The following is a 24,843-nucleotide window of genomic DNA, read 5'->3' as shown; positions in this document are numbered from 1 at the left end:
TGCAGTGGAGGATGGCTCAAGTGCTAGGGTCCTGCACCCCATGGGAGACCAGGATAAGCACCTGGCTCCTGCCTTCGGATCAGCGCGGTGCGCCGGCCGCAGCGGCCACTGGAGGGTGAACCAACGGCAAAGGAAGACCTTTCTCTCTGGCTCTCTCTCTCTCTCTCACTGTCCACTCTGCCTGTCAAAAAAAAAAAAAAAAAAAAAAAAAAAAAAAAAAAGATTTATTTATTTAGAAGCAGAATTGCAGAGAGACAGAGATCTTCCACTGGCTCACTTCCCAAATGGCCCACAGAACTGGGCCAATCCGAAGCCAGGAGCTTCTTCTGGGTCTCCCACACGGGTGCAGGGGCCCAAGTACTTGAACCATCTTCTACTGCTTTCCCAGGCACATGAACAGAGAGCTGGGTTCAAAGTGAAGCAGCTGGGACTTAACCTTTCTCTCTCTCTCTCTCTTTCTTTTCTTTCTTTTTTTTTTTTTTTTTAGTTATTTTATTTTATTTTTTTTCTGCAACATGCCCGGAAGTACTGCAATACCAGGTCAATGCGCAGAGTAGACAGAGCAAGCTCCTATTCCAACTCCCGGCTCCAAAAATCTATTTAATATATTGTCCTCGGATAGAAGATGTATCAAATATTAAACTGATAAGAACAGATACTACACTTGATCTTAGCCAAAAGGCCGAGAAGCGATCTCTCTCTCTCTCTCTGCCTGTCTCTCTCTCCCTCCTCTCCATCTTCCTCTCTGATTCCCTCTCCCTCTACTTCTCCCTCTCCTCTCTCTGTATTTCTGCCTTTCAAATAAATAAACAAATCAATTTTTTTTTTTTTTTTGACAGGCAGAGTGGACAGTGAGAGAGAGAGACAGAGAGAAAGGTCTTCCTTTTGCCGTTGGTTCACCCTCCAATGGCCACAACGGCCGGCGCGCTGCGGCCAGCGCACCGCGCTGATCCAAAGGCAGGAGCCAGGTGCTTCTCCTGGTCTCCCATGGGGTGCAGGGCCCAAGCACTTGGGCCATCCTCCCCTGCACTCCCTGGCCACAGCAGAGAGCTGGCCTGGAAGAGGGGCAACCGGGACAGAATCCGGCGCCCCGACCGGGACTAGAACCCGGTGTACCGGTGCCGCTTGTTGGAGGATTAGCCTAGTGAACTGCAGCACCGGCCTAATCAAATCAATTTTAAAAATAGTTCTGCTGATTGGATTGATAGTAAATTTAGAAGCGCCTGGCTCCTGGCTTCAGATCGGCGCAGTGCGCCAGCCACAGCGCACTGGCCGTAGCAGCCATTGGGGGGTGAACCAATGGAAAAGGAAGACCTTTCTCTCTGTCTCTCTCTCACTGTCCACTCTCTGCCTGTCCAAAAAAAAAAAAAAAAAAAAAAAAAAAAGGACAAAGAGTGGCAAAGAGCCAGACATGGGGAGCTTTTCTATCTATTGGTTCATTCTCAAAGGCCCACAACAGCCAGGGCTAGGGCAGGCTGAATCCAGGAATTTGAAACTCCACCCAGGTCTCCTTTAGGAGTGGTGGATACTCAAGTTCTTGAGCCATCACCTGCTGTCTTCTAGGGTGCACATTAGCAGGAATCAGGAATTGAGAGTGAGCCAGGACTCAAACCCAGGCCCTCTGATATGGGATACACATGTCCCAGGCAGTCTGAAATAGTTACAGAGAGAGAAGGAGAGACAAATAGAGGGAGGGAGAGATTTTGCATACATTGGTTCACTCCCCAGGTGGCCGCAACGGCCAGGGCTGAGGCAGACTGAAGTCAGGAGGCAGGGGCTTCATCCAGGTATCCCATGTGAATGGCAGGGGCCCAAGTATTTGGGCCATCCTCTACCACCTTTCCCAGGCCATGAGCAGGGAGGTGGATCAGAGGTGAAGTAGCCAGGACTCAAACTGGCACCCAAATGGAATGCCAGCATTGTAGGCAGTGGCTTTACCTGCTGTGCCACAATGCTGCCCCTCTCAGGCAGTCCTAACAGCTACACCAAACACCTGTACCTGTGTTCTTACTCTTCATTCTTTGTAAATTCCTATCTTTCTCTTTTTTTAAAGATTTATTTTATTTGAGAGATACAGAGAGAGGTAGAGACAGAGAAAGAGAGGTCTTCCATCTGCTGGTTCACTCCCCAGGTGGCCACAACAGCCGAAGCTACGTCAATCTGAAGCCAGGAACCAGAAACTTCTGGGTTTCCCACATGGGTACGGGGGCCCTAGGACTTGGGATCTTCTGCTGCTTTCCCAGGCCATAGAAGGAGCTTGATCAGAAGAGGAGCAGCTGGGACTAGAACCAGCACCCATATCGGATGCTGGTGCTTCAGGCCAGGGTTTTAACCTGCTGTGCCACAGCACCGGCCCCAAATTCATCTTTCATTTGAAGTCTCTGACTATGTATGCTATCATAAGTGTTTCATTAGGAATAGAGTGGATTCCTTCTGCCTCTCTACTTCTCCTTTCATCTTCTCAGCAAAGACTATCTTATGCAACACAGTACTAAATTTGACTTGTTAGATTATTGATGTGTCACAAAAAGGATTCTTTTATTAAAAAGATTTCATTTATTTGAAAGGTAGATTTTTAGACAGAGGAAGAGACAGAGAGAGAGAGAGAGAGAGATTTTCCACCCACTGGTTCAATCCCCGAATGTCTGCAAAGGCTAGGGCTAGGCCAGGTTAAAGCCAGGAGCCTGGAACTCCTTCCAAGTCTTCCACATGGGTGACAGGATCTCAAATACTTGATCCATCTTCTACTGCTTCTCAAGTGTATAAGCAGAGAGTGGAATTGGAAGTGGAGCAGCTGGGACTCAAACTGGACTCATGGAATGCCAGTGTCATAGGTGGCAGCTTAATCCACTGCGCTACAACACTGGCCCCAGGGATTTTTTTAAATTTTATTTTATTTATTTATTTTTTGACAGGCAGAGTTAGACAGTGAGAGAGAGAGAGAGAGAGAGAGAGAGAGAGAGAGAGAGAAGGTCTTCCTTTTCCGTTGGTTCACCCCCTAAATGGCCGCTACAGCTGGTGTGCTGCGGCTGGCGCACTTTGCCGATCTGAAGCCAGGACCCAGGTGCTTCTCCTGGTCTCCCATGCGGGTGCAGGGCCCAAGTAGTTGGGCCATCCTCCACTGCCTTCCCGGGCCACAGTGGAGAGCTGGACTGGAAGAGGAGCAACCGGGACAGAATCCGGCGCCCCCACCTGGGCTAGAACCCAGGGTGCTGGCGCCGCAGGCGGAGGATTAGCCAAGTGAGCCGTGGCGCCGGCCTATTTAAGAAATTTTATATTGGGACTGGCACTGTGGTGTAGTAGTCAAGCCTTTGCCTGCAGTGCCGGCATCTCATTTGGGTGCCAGTTCAAGTCCTGGCAACTTCACTGGGAAAGCAGTAGAAGATGGCCCAAGTGCTTGAGCTCCTGCATCCACAGGGGAGTCCCAGAAGAAGCTCCTGGCTCCTGGCTTTGGATAGGCCTAGCTCCAGCCATTGTGGCCATTTAGGGAGTAGGCCAGTGGGTGGAAGAGTTCTTTTCTCTTTCACTCTGTCTGTAATTCTGCCTCTCCAATAAATAAATAAATCTTTTTTTTTTTTTTTTTTTGACAGGCAGAGTGGACAGTGAGAGAGAGAGACAGAGAGAAAGGTCTTTGCCGTTGGTTCACCCTCCAATGGCCGCCGCGGCTGGCGCGCTGCGGCCGGCACACTGCGCTGATCCAAAGGCAGGAGCCAGGTACTTATCCTGGTCTCCCATGGGGTGCAGGGCCCAAGCACTTGGACCATCCTCCCCTGCACTGCCTGGCCACAGCAGAGAGCTGGCCTGGAAGAGGGGCAACCGGGACAGAATTCGGTGCCCCGACCGGGACTAGAACCCGGTGTGCCAGCGCCGCAAGGCGGAGGATTAGCCTAGTGAGCCGCGGCGCCGGCCTAAATAAATAAATCTTAACAAACAAAAAAAATTTTTTTTTTATAGGCTCTCAGTTCTTTCCTGATATATCTACCTGGTCTGTCAGGTATACTCTCTTCATGGAACTCTGCTACTATGTTTATTGCATAAAAAGAAGCGAGATGAAAAATTTTGTAATAAACATTGAACAGAGTAGACAGTGAAGCAGAACAAAATGACCTTAGTGTCATTTGCCTTTTGCTTTAAAAATTTTTTATTAGAATGGTAGAGACAGAGATCTTCCGTGTGCTGGTTCACTCTCAAAATGCCCACAAGAACCAGGGCCAGGCCATGGCAAATTCAGTCTGTATTTCCCACTTGAATGGCAGGAGCCCAGGTACTGGAGCCATGGTTTGTTACCTCCCAGGGTGTGCATTAGGAAGAAGCTGGATCAGAAGTGGAGAAGCCGGGATTTGAACCAGACTCTGATATTACAAAGTGGTATCCCAAGCAGCAGCTTAACCACTGAGACCAATGCCTGCCCCACTTTGTGCTTTTGATTAGTGGGGAGAAAAGATGGTGTAGTAGGAAGAAAATAGACTTGTCAATCATTTGGGTTAAAATTTGGGTTGACGACTTTTGAGTCACTAAGTGTTGTCTACACTTAGTCTTTCTAGCCTGTTTCATCTTTAGAATGTAGACAGTATGTGCAGAGGATATTCCCAACACGTGTTATTTACTCAGTGTCGCAATCTGTAGAATCTTTTAAGATTTATTTATTTGTTTGAATGATAAAATGGAGAGGTGTTAGGAAAGGAGAGAGAGGGGGAGAGGAGAGAGACTTCCATCTGCTGATTTACTTCCCAAATGCGTGCAACAGCTGGGCTGGGCCAGGCCATAGCCGGGAGCCCAGAAGTTTGAACTTTAACTATACATCATTATTACAGCACTTATGTTTCTCATTTTCTTTGTCTTTTTACAGTTGCATGATATCTCAGAATCAGAATTTCTAACTGAGGCTGAGATAATTTGTGATGTTGTGTGCCTGGTATATGATGTCAGTAATCCCAAATCCTTTGAATACTGTGCCAGGATTTTTAAGGTTTGTTGTTCTTACTGACTATAACTAAATGTAATTTTATATGGAGTTTTGATGGAATTTCAAGGTGTGTTTCATAACCAGAAATCTGTGGCAAAATAACTCTCGGAGCTTTTAAAAAATACTTCTTTACCCTGTCTCTAAATGTTTTTTTGTTGTTGTTGTTCTGAAGTGATGGAATATACTTATACGTATTAATTTCCCATACATGATTCTGATGTACATTCCTGGTTAAGAACCTTTGCATTAATAAAAGATCTTTCTGGCAGTTAGAAATGTATATGGATTATATATTACCAGTTACACCAAGAATAATAGTTTGGGCAAAGGGGTAGATCAGAGGATTAGGAAGTTTATCAGTCACTTGGAGGTTAGCAGCAGGATTGAATAGAAGTAAAAAGCTGTATGTACAAAGATTTATTCCAGCATTGTTTTTAGCATGAAAAAAATGAAAGTAATCCAGATGTCTAGCAGTAGGATACCAAATTAAGATAAAATCTAGTGGAATATGAAGCAACCATTAAAAATAAAGGTGAATTCTGAAGAACTGGGAAGATAAAGTATTATTTTTTTAATATTTACTTATGTATTTGAAAGAGCGACAGCGGCGGGGGTTGGGGGGAGAGGAAGGGAAATCTTCCATCCAATGTTTCACTCCCCAGATAGCTGCAGTAACCAGGTTTGGGTCAGCCAAAACCAGGAGTCAGGAATTCCATCCACATCTCCCACAGTGGTGGCACGGATCCAAGTCCTTGGGCCATCTTCCACTGCTTTCCCGGTGCATTAGTAGGGAGCTGAATTAGAAGCAGAGCAATCCAAACTTGAACCTGATATGGGATGCCAGCATCACAAGTGGCCGCCTAACCCCCTGTGCCACAACACCAGCCTCACTATTTTAAAATGGTTGTGTTGACCATGACTGCAACTATATAAAAACATATGTAAATACATGTGCTGCAGGACACAGATAATATGCAAATAAAGATAGTCTTCTGTAGGACAAAATAATTACGGTAGATCTCTTTATTTTGAAGTGTTTATTTTGTCTTTTTGATTTAAAGATATTTTTAAAGAACTGTAGTGAATCTAAAGAATCAATGTAGGTTTGTTTTCACCTGCATGAAAAAAGTGGTCCTGGTCTGACTTATTATATGAGACTCACCTAGACCGCTGTCAGTCTTTGTCTCTTGGTTTCTTTTCTGTCTTTGGAATTGTAGTTGCATAAGCAAATAGAGAAGAAGCACTCCAAAGCTCCATTTGTAAAGTAATGACAGAGAGGGAAACGTTAATTACCCTTATTTGATTGGTACACATTTCATACACGCATTGAAGTATCATACTGCCCCATGAAAATGTGTACAGTTATTGTTAATGCAAAGTTTTCATGTTTCCACAAAAATATGATAAATAAAAAATATTTGAAAATTGAAAAAAAAAGAATTTATTATTGCTTTACCTATTCAGAAAAATTTTTAGCTCACATTTCACATTTTGTAACTGCTCATCAGATTTTTATTTCTTTTTTTATTCCATAGCAACACTTTATGGACAGCAGAATACCTTGCTTAATTGTAGCTGCAAAGTCAGACCTGCATGAAGTTAAACAAGAATATAGTATTTCACCTACTGATTTCTGCAGGAAACACAAAATGCCTCCACCACAAGCCTTCACTTGCAATACTGCTGATGCACCCAGTAAGGATATCTTTGTTAAATTGACAACAATGGCCATGTACCCGTAAGTACTTACTCTGTCTTCATTTTCATGTTGCATGGTTCATAACATTGCATGCCATTATTAGCCATGGTGGGGTGGGCTCTTTGTCACATAGAAGTTGTTCAGCAACAGAAAGAGATTTTGTAATGAGAAGATATAAATTAGAGTAAATGCAAGTGTGGTTTGGATGTCCTAATAAAATGATGTGAACAGCACTTCTGACAATATTTGTATATTTTTTGATGTGGCTGTAACTATCTTAATAGGATAATGCAAAAGCACAGCCCCATCCAACATAAAGAATAGGGCTGCATCATGCTGCAGTAAAATATAGAGTTGGCATCATGTTGATTTATGCTAATGAGCTATTTCTGTATGAAAGAAAAGTTCCTTTTCATATTTTTCTGTTGATTGATCTTGGGGAATATGAAAGTCTAAAATCTCTTATGAACTTACATTGAAGTTATTGGTATGCTTGAGTTCAGGATATAAAATCTTTTTAAATGCTGTAAAAATAGTTGTAATTGGAATTGCCACTGTATAAATATTTTTCATTAAATGGTATGAGCCACAAATTTCATGTACATTTATTATATATGTATACATGCATATGCACAAGCACGTAACTGTGGTCATCTGCGAAGTTTACTAACTGCCTTACAATTGCATGATTCTTAATGGCATTCTTTTCAAGTAGTGTGTTTGTATAAATTCTGTTTTGTAACAAAATAGTTTTTCAGGCAGTGCGTTTCTTTGGATTTCATAGCTTATTTATTATTATGTTAGTCTCTAAATTACTTTTCCTTATGAAAACTACAGTATAAAATACTTGTGGAGTAATAAACATTGCTATAAACCAAGATTGAGGTTTTTTAGAAAGGTGTTAATTTGTATAGATTTTTAAAATCAGTTAACTTTACTGCTATTTGTTAAGTAATACTTTTTTAAAAATGGAGCAAACCCTTGAGTTTCTATTTGTATTGAAAGACAAATCATTCCTATAGCTATAAGATAAGCAAAATCTTACTTATGTGTTACCTTTGCTTTAAAACTCTCATGTATGTTATCTACAGAGAGGATCATTACAGAGACAGAATCTCCCGAGACATGGGCAACACTGATAGAATAGAGAATTTGAGAAAAATCTGGGTCTTTCTAAAAACTGCTTTGTAAGTTACTTTTTCTTTATGACTTCTGTGGGATTTTGTTGACTTTTTCTTATAGGCTGACGAAATCTCCTTTCTTGCCATAATTAGCATTTAGTAATTATATAGAAACGCACTGCTTGGTCAAGCTTACTGCGTAACTGCATATCATGGTGTCTTCTTTTCTATGTGAATGTATCTTTTTAGTCTTGTAAATAATTGCAACTGTGATTTTAGACCTGCCTCTTTAAAACACTTAACTGTGCTTCCTGTGTGTGTGTGTGTGTGTGTGTGTATATGATAAATGTACATACATAGACACTTGTTTATATGGTAAATCCCAAACTACTTCTCATGAAACATCTCCCTGTTGCTAAGCATACTTTGCATTTCTCCTTTTTGGTGGGTGGAGCCTTGTGTATATTAAGAGTCAGACTGAATTTATAAAATAACAGATGGATTCCAGTATGACAGCTGGCAGTGACTTAGTAGCAGTGATATGTTCATTATCACGAGTGAAATTTTAAAAAGGAATGTCTTGAGCATTAATTCTCAAAATTAATTCTTGTTTTTCTCCATGTTGGGAATTAGGCATTATTGGGATGCTGCTAATCTCCACAACCATGCCACCGTGTGCTGTGGTCTCATCAGCTCTCACAAGCTAAGCCAAGTCAGATTGGGCCAGTCCTTTGACTGAGAAGCCTCTAAAAATGTTCAGGTGTTACAGGAAGTGATGGCATTGATTCATCATATGGCGCTCTTCTGAGTGGGTTCTGTGCCAGTACCTCTTCATGGGCTGTGTGATGGCTTTGTATGTCTGAGTGGCTCTGACCACCGAACAGTCATTGGAAACTCTCTACCTTGGTAGTTAGGGCTGAGGTGAAATGGGTTGCGCCATGGCCTGCACCAACTAGTGCAACTCCACTCAACCAGAAAGGAGTCAGAAAGCCTCCCTAAATTTCCTATCTAATTTCAATTGGATCCATTGTTGATTTTTCATCCTTACCAAGAGTTTCATACTGTCATTTAGCTGCTGTGTTTGGGTAGCAGATGAAATTAACCCCATATCTTGTTTGAGTGGAAATTTATGAAGCACTTTGATTTCCCTTGGGAGTCAGGGTGCTTGATGAATTAAAGACGATGTTGTTCATATCTTCTCAGGGTTGAATATACTCGTCTTTTGAGTCTTGTGTATTTGTCACTCTTCTCCTTCCTGGTTTTTCAGGCATGTATGTATGCTGAGCGAGGAGGAGGAGGAGGGTTTGGATATTTAAATGCTAGCAAACCTTGTCCTTTTGGTGGGTGCTATGGCTTACTCAGTTTTTCATTTTATTAATTTAGACGAGGGTGTCATCTATTGCTGTGCATATTTATTCCACTAAAATGTATGGAATAATAATTCCATTGCCCCCCTCCAAAAAGAGCAAAAGTGTTAGTTAATTTTCCCCAGATTTTCTATAGGGAGGGAGGGAGGAAGAAACTATTACTGTTTATTGTGCTTTTGGTAAATGTGGAATTCTGCACAACTTTAGCATGCCCCACACTGTCCTTTTCCTTTCTACAGCGAGTGTTGCTTATGCCTAAATTTTTTTTTTGAAGTTGGCACATCCTGACTTGTGCCATATTTGTAAGTAAGAACTCAACTCCTGTCCTTCTGTGTGTTTTCGCAGCCATGCCCGGTTACGCTGTATGTGCACCTGCAACAGGTGTACATTTTGCATCTGTCAGAACTTCCTCAACTCAGACTTGCTGCAATCTGTAAAGAACAAAATCTTCACTGCAGTTCTTAACAGGTTCTCAACTTTATTTACTGGGTACCAGGCATTCTGTTAAAATACAAAAGAAAAAATGGATAACTACTTATTACACAGATAATCACTACAAAGACAACAAGCCAACTGATGCCCAACTAACTTCCACTAAAATTCTCACTGTGGTGACAAATGTTTAGTTTTGGAAGCTTCCTTAATGTTTTTAAATTAATAGGTATATGTAGAGACCTGTAAAATAAGATTTTGGATTGTTATTTTCATAAAGGAAGTTAGAGTAGCTTTCATATTAGAAGAGAATATGTATAGAGAGATCAGAAATTTTGGCTGTGAGTTATAGAAATAGATTAGGACTTTTGTAGTAAGGAAAAGATACCATGAGCCCAAATAAAAAATACATTATACTGTATTCAGCTTTCATTCAAATGACATATCTTATTAAAACCATAATAATGTGAGCAGATTTTAGGTTTGAAAAAATTCTCTATTCTTGAAACCATTTATAATGACAGTCTTACTTTTTTAAGTGCCTTGAATGTTTATTTGAAAGAACAGGGTTTCTGGAAATGAGGATCATAGTCAACTTTAAGGATTCAGTGGAGTATGGGAAAAAATATCTGTAATATTCATAGTTGAACCAAAACATGAAGTATTCTTTTGAAGGAATATGCTTTTTAAAAAGAAAGGGAAAAAAGATCTATACATTCCCTCAACCCAGTAAACTTCGAAAGTTTCATTCTTATTCTGATCATGCTACCTTTTGTTCAAATTCATTTTATATTTTTTGAGCATTTAAGAACCTATGTAATATTAATTTGTATCTGTTCACAAGTTTGTATTTGTCTAAGGATGAATTAGGTTTTTGAAATCCTCTAGATGTCTTTGGGAGCTGGGCTTGATTAAGACTGGTGATCAAGCTTCATGATAGCTTTTGGTTAGAAACAGGTCAGGTATTTGGTTCACTACTGAACACTGGCTGAGGGCTAGACTCCAGTTATATTAAATTGATGATAGTTTGTGTCCATCAGCAACATGGTGGTTGTGTCATTAGATGGTTTCTTACCTGAGTCAGAACTGATTTTGAAGGCATTCTAAGAGTGTTTCGTTTCACTGATCCTTTGAGCACTAGCAGCTCTGGGATAAGAATGTAGCCATCTCAGTTGACCGCTTTGGAAGAATCAGCACACTCCTTAGATAAAGTTGAGTGGCATCTTGTAAAGTAGGAACCCAGACAGATTGTCTCATGATGACTGACTGAGAAAACAAAAGGCTAGTTCAAACCAAACAATGTCCAGGAGCTCCATTATGGGAATCGTAGAATTCATCTGGCCTGACCTCCTGTTAGAGTGCCTTCCTGCAAGCCTGCCTTAGAGAGTGCTGTTTACCAGCTGCTGGCTTCCTTCATCAAAGAGAGGGTTTTTACTTTTTTTTTTCTTTAAACTAAAATGTTTCACTATAACTTTTTCTCCTTTAGTTTTAGTTCTGCCCTTTAGATCAACACACGACTATTCTACTCCCTCTTCAACATAGCAATTCTTCAGACATTTGAAGATGGCCATCATGTCTTCCCTAATTTTCTCTTCTCCAGGTAGAACATCCCCATTTCTTTCAGCTTTTCTTAAATTAGTCGGTCTGATGACCCATCGTTCCCAATTAGCCTCATCTGAAAGCCCTTTTGGTTTTCGGAGGACCTCTTAGTGGTGGTAGTGCCCTAAATGTGGCCTAGCTAGTCCAGGACAGTGGCAGTCATGTTCCACAGTTAGGACAGCACCTGTCCAGTGCATGAGTTAACTCTTAGCAGCCCTGTCCCACTGTTGGCATCCACTCTTGGGTTAATTAAAACCACTTTTCTTATATGAAGTGCTATGAAGGTGGATGTCCTCTCCTCCCTAATTGTGTTTGACATTTTTAGTTGATTCTTTGAATCTAAATGCAGATGTATATCTCTATTAAATGTCACATTCTTCTTTTTGATTCATTTGTTCTAGCTCAGTCATTTCAAACATTATTTTTGTCACTTGTTCCATTATATATCTCTCTCAACATTGTGTTATTTGCAATTTTGTAAATATGTCTTATCTTTCAAACTACTCATAAAGCCAGAGATTGGAGAGAGAGCTAAAGTGATAAAGTCCCATATCACCCCACTAAAGGACTATTTCTCTGATAATAGGTTCAATAATTTTATTCCTAGGTTGGTTAAATCAGCTTCCAAATAAAATAAGTTGGATATGCATTAAATGGTTGTACTAGCTCATAGTAAATTATTCTCTACAGCCATCCTCAAAAATCAGTATATTTTTGTCATATCTGCTTATTAACTGGAAGTAATTTGGTAATAATGTCAGCATCAACATGCATCGCTGACATCTGGTAACCAAGAGGGGGGAGAATGAAAAAGATGAATAGGGAAACCAGTGTACCTCAAAGAACTCCTATACCCTTGCTAATATCTCATTCATTTGATAGAAGCAGAATTTCAGGGACTCTATATTGAAGTTTCTTTACCAAAAATTTATAGGTAAGCAAGGTAGGAGCATGAGGACCGAAAGCTCGGTGTCTAGGGTCTAGATAGATAATGTAAATGAATGACGGTGGCTAAGAATAAGAAACACGGGGGAAGTAGGGACTGTGGCAGGCCCTGTCTAATAGAGGCAGCCACCCCTTAGCTCTGCCCATTTGTTGCTGTGCATGCCTGGTGTTGCCAGGTTTTCTGATTCTATAATAGACTGGAAATTAAGATATTTATGTGAAATTTTCTGATATTTAAAGAATAGCAATTTTAAAAATCTAGAAGTACTACTCAGTGTATCTGCAAACATTAGACATTGACATGCCCCCAGTTTGCAGCCTCAGTCTTAGGATATGGCCGAAAGTTGTGAAAATGGAGGCCACAAAATAAAGAGGACATTTAAGGAATGATAATGCCTCCATTCCAGCCCCACTCCCAACATTTTACCTTCCTCATGAGAAGTTTGGAAAAGTTACTGCCAGTGGGGTAAGGGTGGGACCACCCTTTCCTGTGCCCTCTCAGCAGCCCTTGGGGGTTGGTCCCTGTTGGTTTGCTGTGTAAGACGTATCTTAATATTATATAAGCAGAGAAATGGTTGAGTAAAGTTTTTCACTGTGCTTCATTCAGTAGGGAGCTCTCCCACTTGAGTTTTGTTTTTAGCAATTAGAACTGCCATGCTTAGTGTTTCATTCAGGACTGTAGAACAGTTGCTCTAAATGGTTTGCTCTTTTTATTTAAGCAAAAAGTTCTGTTATGTGCTTGCAAAGAATTAAATTGGGCAAATATTGATATATACATGCTAGTCTCAAATTAGCATGTTATGTTATTGTGGCTGTAGAAATTTCAGTCATTGAAATAGAAGTTATTACCAGACATGATAACATGTTTGAGGTGCCTTTTTCTGGCTCTGCCACCACCCTCTTCCCACTTTGAGTTATTCATTCAAAGTTCTGAATTTAAGTACCTGCATTGGGTAGAGACTCCTATGACATGGGGCAGAATATCAATATGAATAAAACATTATACCTGCCTGTTAACTACCTTTCTAAATATTATGCATTTTATTTAAAAAAAAAAAAAAAGGTTTTTTAAAACTTTGGTATACTTCCAGTGACCATAGTCCTTTGTGCTAGAAAAAGAAAGTGCTATAAATTGATTGTGAGTTTAGGTATTTTCAATAGGTTAATTTCTGAAGCTCACTTTTTCTTTTTCCTGTCACCAGGAAAATTAAGTCTTTTTTATTGAGCTTATTTACTAATACTACATATTTTAACAAAGTGCTGATAAAAAATTTTTATTTCAAATTTAGTTGAATATGTATTGAATTCAACTTGTGAGAATAGGGTTAAATTACACATACATTTAACTCATATATAACTTTGTTCTTTCGTAGTTATATCTCTTTGGATAGGTTTAGTTTTTCTTTGGAATAATTTATGAATAACTGGAATTATTTGAGTTTAAGTACACTTGGAGGATGAGTAACATATGGTCAGATGATTTTAATCCTTGGAAATGTTTCCATTTCCAATGTTGTAAATGTAATTGGGGCAAAACACCCTTAGAATACATCTTAATGTTTAAATATCTTCTGAATCTGAAAGTGATAAAATGATTATGTAGGAATGAGCTTGATTGTTGGTTTGAACTACCCAGGATTTTTATTTAGGAAATATTTATTATCCTGACTTAAGAACTCTCCAACTTTTCATGAGGACATTACTGTGTTGTGTTGTGCTGCGAACTTTAATTTTCTCATTTCCTTTAGGTGTTCATTTCCATCTGTCTGCTGCTTCGTCATTTCTTAATCCTCTTGATCTCTTTCCCAGTTAGGTTTCTATGTGTAGTCCTTACACTTTCCTAACCTATAATTTAACCAAAATTGTTTATGTTGCACTTTATTATTTGGGTATCATTTACTTTGATGGCATCTTTTAGTTTTAGGATTTCTTTCATTCCATTTTATTATTTGTGTTGGCCAAATCAGTTATTTGTTCATGTCACTTCTTAAGTTCAGTAGCAGCATTTTAGTGTGACAACAGATTATATAATTCACACTGAGTATTTATAGAGACCCAAAGGAATGAGAGACCACTGTGTTTTCACCCTATTGTTTAGTGCATTTTAATGGAATATATGTGACATTTATTTTAAACCACTCATTAATGACTCACTTCATTTACCCATATTGCTTTAATAATTACCCACGTTCCTCCTTTATGTAGTTTAAACTTATGTAACATAGGAGCCCTTTGATAAAGAAAGGATTTTACTATCATCAGATCTAAATGCACTACTTTTTATAGGATGATTGCTTTATGAAGAGGATAAGTTCCCAGAAAGCTTAAGGTTGTTTGGTGTTGAAAATCTAAGAGTTCCTAGGAAATTATGTTATAGTAAAATAATTGTCTCCAAGTAAGTCCAGTATTTTAGTTTCTTATGAAAGGTTTATATTTCCTTGTACAAAGGTCCTTTCAAGGTTGTTGTTTGAATATGTATATGCTGTCGTATGTTTATTTATTTATTTTTAAAAATTGATTTATTTAGAAGAGTTACAGAGAGAGAGAAGTCTTCCATCCACTGGTTCACTCCCTAGATGGCCACAATGGCCAGGGTTGGGCCAGGCCAAAACCAGGAGCCAGGAGCTTAATGCAGGTCTCCCATGTCAGTGATAGGGGCGCAAACACTTGGACCATTTTCCACTACTTTTCCCAGGCCATTAGCAGGGAGCTGGGTCGGAAACAGCAGCTGAGACACAAACCAGCTCCTGTATGAGATGCCGGCATTCCTGGCGGTGGCTTTACCTACCATGCCACAATGCTGGCCCCATAAATTTAAAATTGTACAAGAGTATATGTTATAAATTCTCAGTAAAAAAAGCTACTGCTGATGCTCATGATTTAAAACATTTTGCTGTTTACTGTTTTAAAGGACGTGACAAGGTGGAGTTTCTCCCATCTGATCTTCAAGTGTCACTAATTAATATAGAGGTATTGCAGTGTTTCCTGTGTGTTTCTGATTATCTGTAAATCCAGATTCTTTAATGCTTGGCGGAGCTTTTCTTTTTTTAAGATTTATTTATTTATTTGAAAGTCAGAGTTACACAGAGAGAGGAGAGGCAGAGAAGGAGAGGTCTTCCGTTCGCTGGTTCACTCCCCAGTTGGTCACACGGCCAGAGCTGCACCAATCCAAAGCCAGGAGCCAGGAGCTTCTTCCAGATCTCAACATGTTAGTGCAGGGGCCCAAGGAGCTGGGCCATCTTCCACTGCTTTCCCAGGCCATAGCAGAGAACTGGATTAGAAGTGGAGCAGCCGGGACTTGAGCTGGCACCCGTATGGGATGCCGGTACTGCAGGCGGCGGCCCCAACAAAGCATTTCTTGACATTGCTGCACACTCATGTCCTCTCCAAAGTATACTACTCTTTAGGCATGCTCAGTTAACAGCTTGCTTATGATTTTCATTCAAATTCATCTTTGCTACACATGTATGGGTTTTTTAACCTATTTTGAGAAACATCTTGTTAAAATATTTCATGCCTACTAGTTCAGTCAGAAGAATTGTCATTATTAAAATATTACTAATGGGGCCAGCGTTGTGGCATAGCAGGTAAAGCTACCGCCTGCAGTACCGGCATCCCATATGGGCACCAGTTCCAGTCCTGGCTGCTGCACATCCGATCCAGCTCTCTGCTATGGCCTAGGAAACAGTAGAAGATGGCCCAAGTCCATGGGCCCCTGCACCTGCGTGGGAGACCTGAGAAAAGCTCCAGTCTCCTGGCAAAAATATTACTAACTACAGTGGCACTATTATTGGAAGTAAATATAGAAAATACTTTACCAGATAGAAACATTGAGGAGTAAAAGCAGAGAGATCCAGAAGACTTAAAAAAAAAAAAAAAGTATAATATTTAAAAACAGAAAACTTGACTATAGTGACCTCAGTACAGTTTTCAACTAGAGATATGTAATTGCAAATTTTAAGAAGTTGTGTATGATAACTCTACCCTAGTAACTTTAGGTGAACATGTATTACAGTTGGTTGGCTGTTTTAAAGTATGACCTTAAAAATTCATACCTGAGATGTACATTTGGATAGAGTCATAAAAATAGAAGACCGTTCATATTAGTACATTTGTATACCTCTGATTTATGTGGGGAAAGGACAAAAAGGACTAGATAAGAAGAATGAAAAATAGAAAAGTCTAAGTGGTTTCTGAGATGCTATGTAGGTAATTTGATTAAATTAGCTCTCTGGGTGGAGCTGCTCTGAGTGAAGTCTCTTAGCTTTGTTGCTTTTCAATATGTTCTGTTGAACTTAACCTTTCCTCTGCATAATACCCTGCAGTTTAAGAGAAGGCTAATGGATTATCTAGCTGAATTCATCCTCTTCCTCAAATTCTGATTTTTGTAGATGTAGGTCTCTATAATATAGTTTTAAAAATACATCTGACATTTTATTTATTTGGGAGACTAAGAAGGACAGACAGACAGAGGTGCTATCCACTTAATCATTCCCCAAAGGGCTACAACAGCCAGAACTGGGCCAGTACAAAGCTGGAAGCCAAGACCTTAATCTAGGGCAGGAACCCAACAACTAGAGCTATCAATGCTGCCTCCAAGTGTCTGGTTAGTTGAAAGCTGGAGTCAGGAGCCTGAGCTGGAACTTCAAACCCAGGCCCTCTGATGCAGAATGCAGACATCTCGACCAGCATCTTCACTGTTAGACCAAGCTCCTTCCCTGCAGTGTAGTTCTAATACTCAGGACATGAAGTCTTGTCACAGATTATAAAAAATAATTTCAACCAGAGTGTTAAAAATACCCTATTCTGAAATAGCTAGAATGGATTTAATTCCCTTTGGCCCTTTAGAATTTGATATTTTATGTTTCTAAATATTATGATTGATAGCATTCCCTTAATTTACTATTGATTAAAAACATTGAGCTGATAATTCATGTTTTTATATTCACCATAAATTGCAGAATGAATCAAGAGCAGGTTTTTGTTTTTTTGTTTTTTGTTTTTGTTTTTGTTTTTTGCCTTCTTTAAGGTATTCAGTGCAAGGATATATGGGAATCTTGGTCACCTTTATATGCTGTGTGATTGTTCACACAAACAGTTCTTCATTTCACTCTTTATTGCGTGAATTTTGACATTTTCTTCTCCCTGCATTAAGTAGCTGTTTAACATGAGGGAGTCTTCAAAAAGTTGATGGAAAATGCATGTTATGAATAAACTGTGCATGGATTTCAAAAATGTTTTGTTTTGAACCAAAACAAGCCTATCTTTTAATTCCATCTTTTGAGTACCCTCATAATACCCAAGTGCAGATACATTGGGTGGCCCCACACATGTGTCAGAGAGCGCTTGACAGCAGATATCCATAAGTGCCTTCGGTACTTCTAAGCCAGAAAGCCAGTAACCCAGACTCAGGAGTTTTCACACAAGAACTGGAAAGCTCTGACAAGCTGCAAAGGATTAATTAGGGTTATCTTCCAACACTTAGTCATTATTTCTTATGTTCTAAAAAAAGACACTGCTAAACAAAATGATATTTCACACAGAATAGGAAAATTTGGTGATTCTGATGTATTTGTAAAAAAAAAAAAATTAACCCTGTAATATTCATTTCCAGGAAGCCTACCGTAAGGAATATATACTACATGTAGAGAAAAATCTATTTTTTTATTTGAAAGGCAGTATTATGCAGAAACAAAGAGAGAGGACTGCTGGTTCACTCCCCAATAGCGGCAGCTGAACCGATTTGAAGCCAGGAGCTTCTTCCAGATCTCCCACGTGGGTGCAGGGGCCCAAGGGCTTGGGCCATCTTCTGCTGGTTTCCCAGGCCATAGCAGAGAGCTAGATTGGAAGTGGAGCATCCTCAACTTGAACTGGTGCCCGTATGGGATGCCAGCACTGCAGGCATCGGCTTTACCCGATAGGCCAAGGCGCTAGCCCCTAAGCTGCCTCTTAAGATCCTACATCCCATATCAGAGATCCTGGGATGAAGTCCCACAACTACTTTCAATCTAGCTTCCTGCTAATGTGCTTGGGAGGCAGCATGTGATCCTGACCATGTGGGAGACCTGAATGCAGTTCTTGATTTCTGACATTGAGCTGGCCCAGCTTTACCTACTGTTGAAAGCATTTGGGGGGCCAGTGCCGTGGCTCACTAGGCTAATCCTCCGCCTGCAGCGCTGGCACCCCGGGTTCTAGTCCTGGTCGGGGCACCGGATTCTGTCCTGGTTGCTCCTCTTGCACCCGCATGGGAGACCAGGAGGAGGCACCTGGCTCCTGGCTTCGGATCAGCACAGTGCACGGCCATAGCAGCCATTTGGGGGGTGAACCAATGGAAGGAAGACCTTTCTCTCTCTCTCTCACTGTCTAACTTTGCCTGTCAAAAAAAAAAAAAAAAAAGCATTTGGGGAGTGAACTAGCAGATGGAATAGTTCCCTTGCTCTCTTTCCCTTTCTCCCCTTTTCTGTCATTCTGCCTTTGAAAAAAAAGTGGGGGAGGTGGGGGAAGGGACATAGAGGAAGTCTAAAAGGAAATACCTGAATTTCAATTCATTACCTTCGAAGACAGGATTCAGTGAATTTTTCTTCCTGCTTTGCTTTATTTTCTATATATTTTCTCTTTAAAAAAGATTTATTTATTTGAAAAGCAGAGTTACAGAGAGAGGGAGGAAGAGATGGGGGGGTGGGGAGAGAGATTGATTGATCTTCCACCTGCTGGTTGAATCCTCAGGGGGTTGCAATGGCTGGTGCTGAACCAGGTAGAAACCAGGAGTCTGGAACCTCCAATGTGTGTGGCAAGGCCCCAAACACATGAGCCATTCTTTACTGCTTTCCCAGGCACATTAGTAGGAAACTAGATTAGAAGTGGAGCAACTGGGACTTGAATGAATGTTCATTTGAAATGCCAGTGTTGGAGGGAGCAGCTTAATATGTACCACGATGCCAACCCCAATTTTCTATATATTTTATTTTTTTAAATACTTGTTTTTGTAATTTGAAAAGCAGAGTGACAGAGCCGAGGCAGAGTCAGGGAGGAGAGACAGAGAGATCTTCAATCTACTGGCTCACTCCCCAGATGGCTGCAAAGGTCAGGGCTGGGCCAGACCAAGCCAAAGTCAGGAACCAGGAGCTTCATCCAGTTCTTCCCTATCTGCAGGGACCCAAACACTTTGGCCGTTCTTTGCTGCTTTCCAAGGCTAATTAGGAAGGAGCTGGATCAGAAGTAAAGCAGCTGAGATAGGAAGTGGCACCCGTGTATTTTCTAATGAACATATACGCCTATTGCTTCCTCTTTTCCTTTTCTTTTTTCCTCCCTCCTTCCCTTCCTCCCTCCCACTCTTCCACCCTTCCTTCCTTCTGTAGGACACAGATATATACACAGAGAATGCTCCCAACCACTGAGCTGTTTTCCAGATGCCTGGTACTGGGCTGGGTCAAAGCCAGGAACAGGCAACTCAGTCCAGGTCTGCCATGTAGTTGTAGTTGGCAGGAACTCTTTTTTTTTTTTTTTAAAGAAAGATTTTATTTAATAAATATAAATTTCATAGGTACAGTTTTAGGAATATAGTGGTTCTTCCCCCCATACCCGCCCTCCCACTCCTACTCCATCTGCCATCCCATTCTTCATCAAGATTCATTTTTAATTATCTTTATATATGGAAGACCAACTCTATACTGAGTAAAGATTTCAACAGTTTGCACCCACACAGACACACAAAGTATAAAATACTGTTTGAAGACTAGTTTTACCGTTAATTCTCACAGTACAACACATTAAGGACAGAGGTCCTACATGGGGAGCAAGTGCACAGTGATGGCAGGAACCCTTTTATTTCAATCGGGACTGCTGCCTCCCAGGGCCTGTGTTACTAAGAAGTTGGAGTCAGGAGCCAGAGCTGGGAATCACACCCAGGCATTCAGATGTGAGATGCTGATAGCTTGAGCACTAAGCTTAGTACCTGCCCTGAGTAGTTCCTTTTTTATAGGCAAAAGGAAAACTTTTAAAATAAATAGAAACTATGCTGTGAGCTATTATAATTTATTCTAAGATGATATTTCATATGAGTCATTTAGAAAGATTTATGCTTTTGAATTGTGGAGGAATTATTTCTGCTTGAGTTTAGAAATAAGCTAGGAAGCAGCTTTATGGGTCTATTACTCCGCCTCTGAGGCCTGAAATGACAAACATGAATCAGTTTTTGGTACTTAGAGAACACAAATCAGATCACACTGTTCTCTGTTCAGGTGGTGTCAGTGAGCTAAGCAATGGCAAGGGTGCCATCCATTATAAATACTTTCCTGTCTTATAATAGAGCCTGGTCGTGCAGTTTTTAAATGCACATGGTAAAGACATAAAATAATTTTCTAAGTAGCTTTTCATGTCTGAAAGTGTCTTAAATAACTACTGTAACATTGATATAGCCATTCAAAGATATTTTATGAGTTAGTAGTTGCCTTGAGTTTTAAACTAGCAAAATGTTGAGCATGTATGTATTTTTATTGTTTCTTTTATGTTAATAGGTAGTTGTATTTTATCTGTTGAAGCTATGCTATTGCTTGGGGAAAATAATAATTACTGCCTTGAAATGCCAAAGAAAACTAAGCAATAAAGTCAGAATATATTATTTCATGAACAGTAATTCTTACAATACAACGGAGTGAGCTATGTGGAACTTCCATAGTTAAAGAATACTTATGAGAAATTGTTTTGAGTGATTTTCACGTGATCATGGCTAGCCTTAATCCTAATTCCTTTCTCCCCGTAAGTTAAAGAACAAATGTAAAATTTACAAAACAAAACTGAACCCTTCATCAAGCTGCGTGAAACTCACAGGGAGACTAGAGCTGAGGCAGAAGCTCTGATGCTCTGTCAGCCCAGGCTCTCACTTTGACTTGCAGTTGTACTGTTAACTCTCACCACAGGCCCGTGCAGTTTTGGTTTTCCATAGGTGTATATGTGGAGTTTTTGACAGTCTGAAGTTAATAATTAGCATCTAGAAATTTCATGACCAGTAGTTGTTAATCTCATTTCAAATGAAAATGTATGGCTACCACATGTTGTTAGGAGCTGGCTTGTGGTGTTTGTCTCGCAGGACTTTGAGTGTGCAAGATGTCCCACGACCAGCCTCAAAGGGGTTCATAGAGAACATATGCCATAGTTTTAGGTCTCCTTGTCCAGTGTGTGACTGTTTTAAAAGAGCCCTGTAGTTTTTTTTTTTTTAAGTTTGGCAATTTGCTATAGAATATGTTTATTTTAAATATGGAAAGCATGAGATATATCATATAGGGTGGCAACTGAATTTATATGTGGGATGTTTAATGGATAGATGTTATTTTGTGAGTTCTGCTGTGAACTGCAAACTGTGCATGTGTATAAAAGGTTAAGAGCCCGGGTAGCTGAGTGGGGTGCCATGCTGTTAGCAGACGACGAAAGCAGTATTACTCACCAGGTGCACGCCGTCAGCTCTGTAGAAGATTCCATCTTCATGGAGTCATCTCATGGCCCACTTTTTCTTGAAGCCAGGTAACATTTCCCACAACCAATGAGTTGTCCTTGTTGGAATTTTTCCAACCAGAGAAACTGAAGCATTTTCTTCCCTAACCTTTTTGTTTGTTTGTTTAAATAAAACATTGCCTGTTGGAATAACTAACTTGCAAGGTGGAAAGAACTGATATTATCACTTTGGTTTGTAAAATATACTTATGTGAAGAGTGATTTTTTTTTTTAAATAGAAACTGGTGAGGATGAGAGATTTGAGTGCTGTGTGTAGCTTTGCCGTGGTAATAAGCATGGAGCACTCTGGCTTGTGTTCTGGCTTTTGATTCTGGACATTTACAGGTTGCATTTGGTGATAATATATGATCTGCTGGAACTTGTCCGGAGGCAAAGTAGTTTTGTACAATCTGAGTTCTTGGCTCTTAATTCTTTTGCATATGCCAATGTGTTGGTCTTTTAATGGCATGTGACTTTTCTTCAAATCTGTTTAACCTAGTTGTAAAATAACCTAATAAACTAGACAGTTTCTCTAAGCTCTTAATTCTGTTAAGTTTTCTACATCATGTCAGTTGTGTTTACTTAACTGAGACTTCAGTGGCACTTGAATAAAATGTTGCAACCTTTCCTTCAAGGCTTTATCCTCTTCCTGGTAAGCTGTCATACTTGAGACTCAAGGGCGCTTGGCAGTGTTATTAACTGAGCATGCTCACAGACTCAGTCTGTGGTCCAGGCTGGCCCTGTTCTTGTCATGCATATTCTGATTTCTTTTATGTCTTTACCTTTCATTCCATCATGTTACATTGTGTCCTTTGGTTGGTACTATTTTCACTGCCTGTCTCACTAACACCAAGGGCTTTGGTGTTTTTTTTTTGTTTGTTTGTTTTTTTCTCTTTAATTAGCAGTAACCAAATTAATGCACACTGACAAATCTTCCTATCCCCTTTGGGATTTTTTTGGTAAATTTTGTGGGGGTTCAATGTTTCCAAAGTTGACTTTAATTATTGCTCTTAGAAAAGTATTGTCACTTGTCGCTGAACTGCTTACAAGATAGCTTCTTGTTCCTGGGGACAGGAGATTGCACATTATGTTAAGTTCCACGGATGTGACCCTCACAAATGTGAGATTTCAGCCCCGATTCTCATTTTGAAGGACAGTAGTGGTATTAAAAGTAATGGGTTGATTTGTCTTCTTTATTTCCCATACAAAGAAAATGTATAAAATTTTACATGTCTATTCCCAAGTAATAGCTAATTGCAAAGACATTTGTCTGTATTAATGTCTGCTTTATGTCATTTTCCTAAGGTAATGGTTTAGCAATGTACACATGGCTATACTGATAAATGTTTTTGGTAAGCATTACTGTATGCAATTAGCCTGACAAGTGTGCTAATACTTCCCTAAAAGTAGACTGTTATGACTAGTGAAAAGTTTTCATTCTAATCATGTTTTAAATATTAATTATATTTTCTGACTACAGGCACGTGACACAAGCTGACCTCAAGAGCTCCACGTTTTGGCTTCGAGCAAGTTTTGGTGCTACTGTTTTTGCAGTTTTGGGCTTTGCTATGTACAAAGCATTATTGAAACAGCGATGATTAAAAAATTACTGGCCCTACCAAAAACAAATACTTTTATGTACATTCTGAATGCTTTAAATTCTGCTAGAAATATTGAGATATTTATACATGCAGAGTTACTTTATTAATATTTGTAATTCATGCATAAGAGTATTTTAATGATAGTTATAACTGCAGTATTAGCTAGTATATGGGAAGAAAATAGCTTAGCAGTCAGACTAAAATGGCTGTATTTCAGAGGCCAAAAGGGAATATTTTGTAAATAATGTACATATTCAGGCAAGATATGGTCTCCCAAACTGAGATCTAGAAACGATGTTTCTAGACATTTCTCCAAGGTATTACTAGTGCCCACTTGGCTCACTCTCCTAGGTTTAAGTCAGCCCAGAGATTGATTTACTGATGGATCACTTATTTATTTTACATTTACACAGAGTCAGAATGATTCTTTGGTTCTATAAGTACATTGGGCACAATTTGCCATTTTTCTCTCCATTTTTAAAAACACGCAAGTCAGTGTCAGCTTACCAACACAGCTTTCCTTCATCCACTTGTGGCGGGTCAGCCGTGAAGCCATCGCGCAGTCTAGAGCATTGTATAGCTGAGTACGTGGCTCTCCTTTAAGGAAGAAGTAAGGTAAAAGCAGTTAGCAGAGACGTTAACTATGTGATTATGTTGCTTTGTCTGTCAGTACGTTGAAATTTTATAGCCCTTTCAATCAAATGAGAAAAACAATTTGTATATTATCAATGTTTTTAGTTTAAATAAACAGTTGCCCTTACTACTGTTGAATTTCCTCCCAAAGTGTAAATCATTCTGTGATGGCTGTGTCTATTATAGTATATTACAGTAGCTGCATGTGTCATCAAGTGTTCTATATCTGGCTAGGATAACCAAGAGACAGCACTTTTTTAAATGATAAATCTAATGAATATAAACTCTCACGATAAACCTATTTTTTCCATCATTGACCTTTTCAAGTATTTAAATAAATAACTGCTGTGTACTGTGATCTTGAGTTTTTTGTCTTATAAAGTAAATATTTCAGTGCAGATGTGAATCAAGTCCTGTGAAAATTATTTTTTCAACATATTAATAATACTCATTAGGAAAGAAGTCCAGTGTGATTTAAGTGTATAAAAGAAGAGCTATTTTAAAACTGTAGGGGAATCTATTTTTAGAAAAGGCCAAGTGTTGACTCCTACACGGACCTCAGGAGTGTGGTTTCTCCTGTGTTCATTTGCTTTTTTTTCTCCTTTAACGTGTTGTTTTCCTTTGTGGTTTTGAGGGACATTTTTTTCCCCAAGGTCACACTTTTTGAGCAACTAGTAACAGACTTACTTACTCTAAAATCCTGTAAAACAGTAAGTACCATATTTATTTACATACTTCTCAGTTCCCATCCAGCAACCTCCCCTCCCCCCAATTTTCTCCCTAAATTTGAGGGAAATTAAGCAAAAATCTGGTGACTCCTTATTTTTATTAGTTTTTGAGAATTTCCCATTTATTCAACAAATTTCTATCAGTTACTTGGCTTTGAATAACAGTTGATTGTCTGTCCAAGTTCTCTTTTGTTTTGACTGAAATACTGCTTTAACTAATATGCCTCATAAATTGCTGTGCTTGTGAGAAACAGAGGGTAAAA

At 39.7% G+C, this 24,843-nt stretch overlaps 1 protein-coding gene and 1 non-coding gene across 13 annotated transcripts in view; one reads left to right on the top strand and one right to left on the bottom strand.

Moving 5' to 3' along the window:
- Positions 1–24,210, top strand: part of RHOT1 (ras homolog family member T1) — a 91,129-nt gene extending 66,919 nt beyond the window's left edge. For 3 of the 12 annotated variants that reach the window (XM_051824630.3, XM_089317427.1, XM_089317430.1), the window contains 6 exons: positions 4,850–4,969; positions 6,502–6,704; positions 7,757–7,852; positions 9,499–9,621; positions 21,505–21,648; positions 23,099–24,210. In XM_051824630.3, coding sequence (XP_051680590.1) covers positions 4,850–4,969; positions 6,502–6,704; positions 7,757–7,852; positions 9,499–9,621; positions 21,505–21,648; positions 23,099–23,216 — 804 coding nt within the window. In that variant the 3' untranslated portion in view covers positions 23,217–24,210. Of the gene's footprint in view, positions 1–4,849; positions 4,970–6,501; positions 6,705–7,756; positions 7,853–9,498; positions 9,622–11,071; positions 11,182–21,504; positions 21,649–23,098 lie in introns of those variants that run through there. The other 9 variants (XR_007911262.3, XR_011383573.2, XM_051824631.3 and 6 more) reach the window with 9 other exon arrangements.
- Positions 504–694, bottom strand: LOC127484565 (U2 spliceosomal RNA). Its single transcript, XR_007911628.1, has one exon. It is a non-coding gene; the product is annotated as a U2 spliceosomal RNA (small nuclear RNA).
- Positions 24,211–24,843: the final 633 nt, after the last annotated feature.

Source organism: Oryctolagus cuniculus, chromosome 17 (genome assembly GCF_051225735.1).
Source record: "Oryctolagus cuniculus isolate XC-2025 breed Fujian yellow rabbit chromosome 17, ASM5122573v1, whole genome shotgun sequence".
Lineage (NCBI taxonomy): Eukaryota > Metazoa > Chordata > Mammalia > Lagomorpha > Leporidae > Oryctolagus > Oryctolagus cuniculus.
Note: the sequence above shows the minus strand (reverse complement) of the source record. Positions and strands in the feature narration are given on the sequence as shown.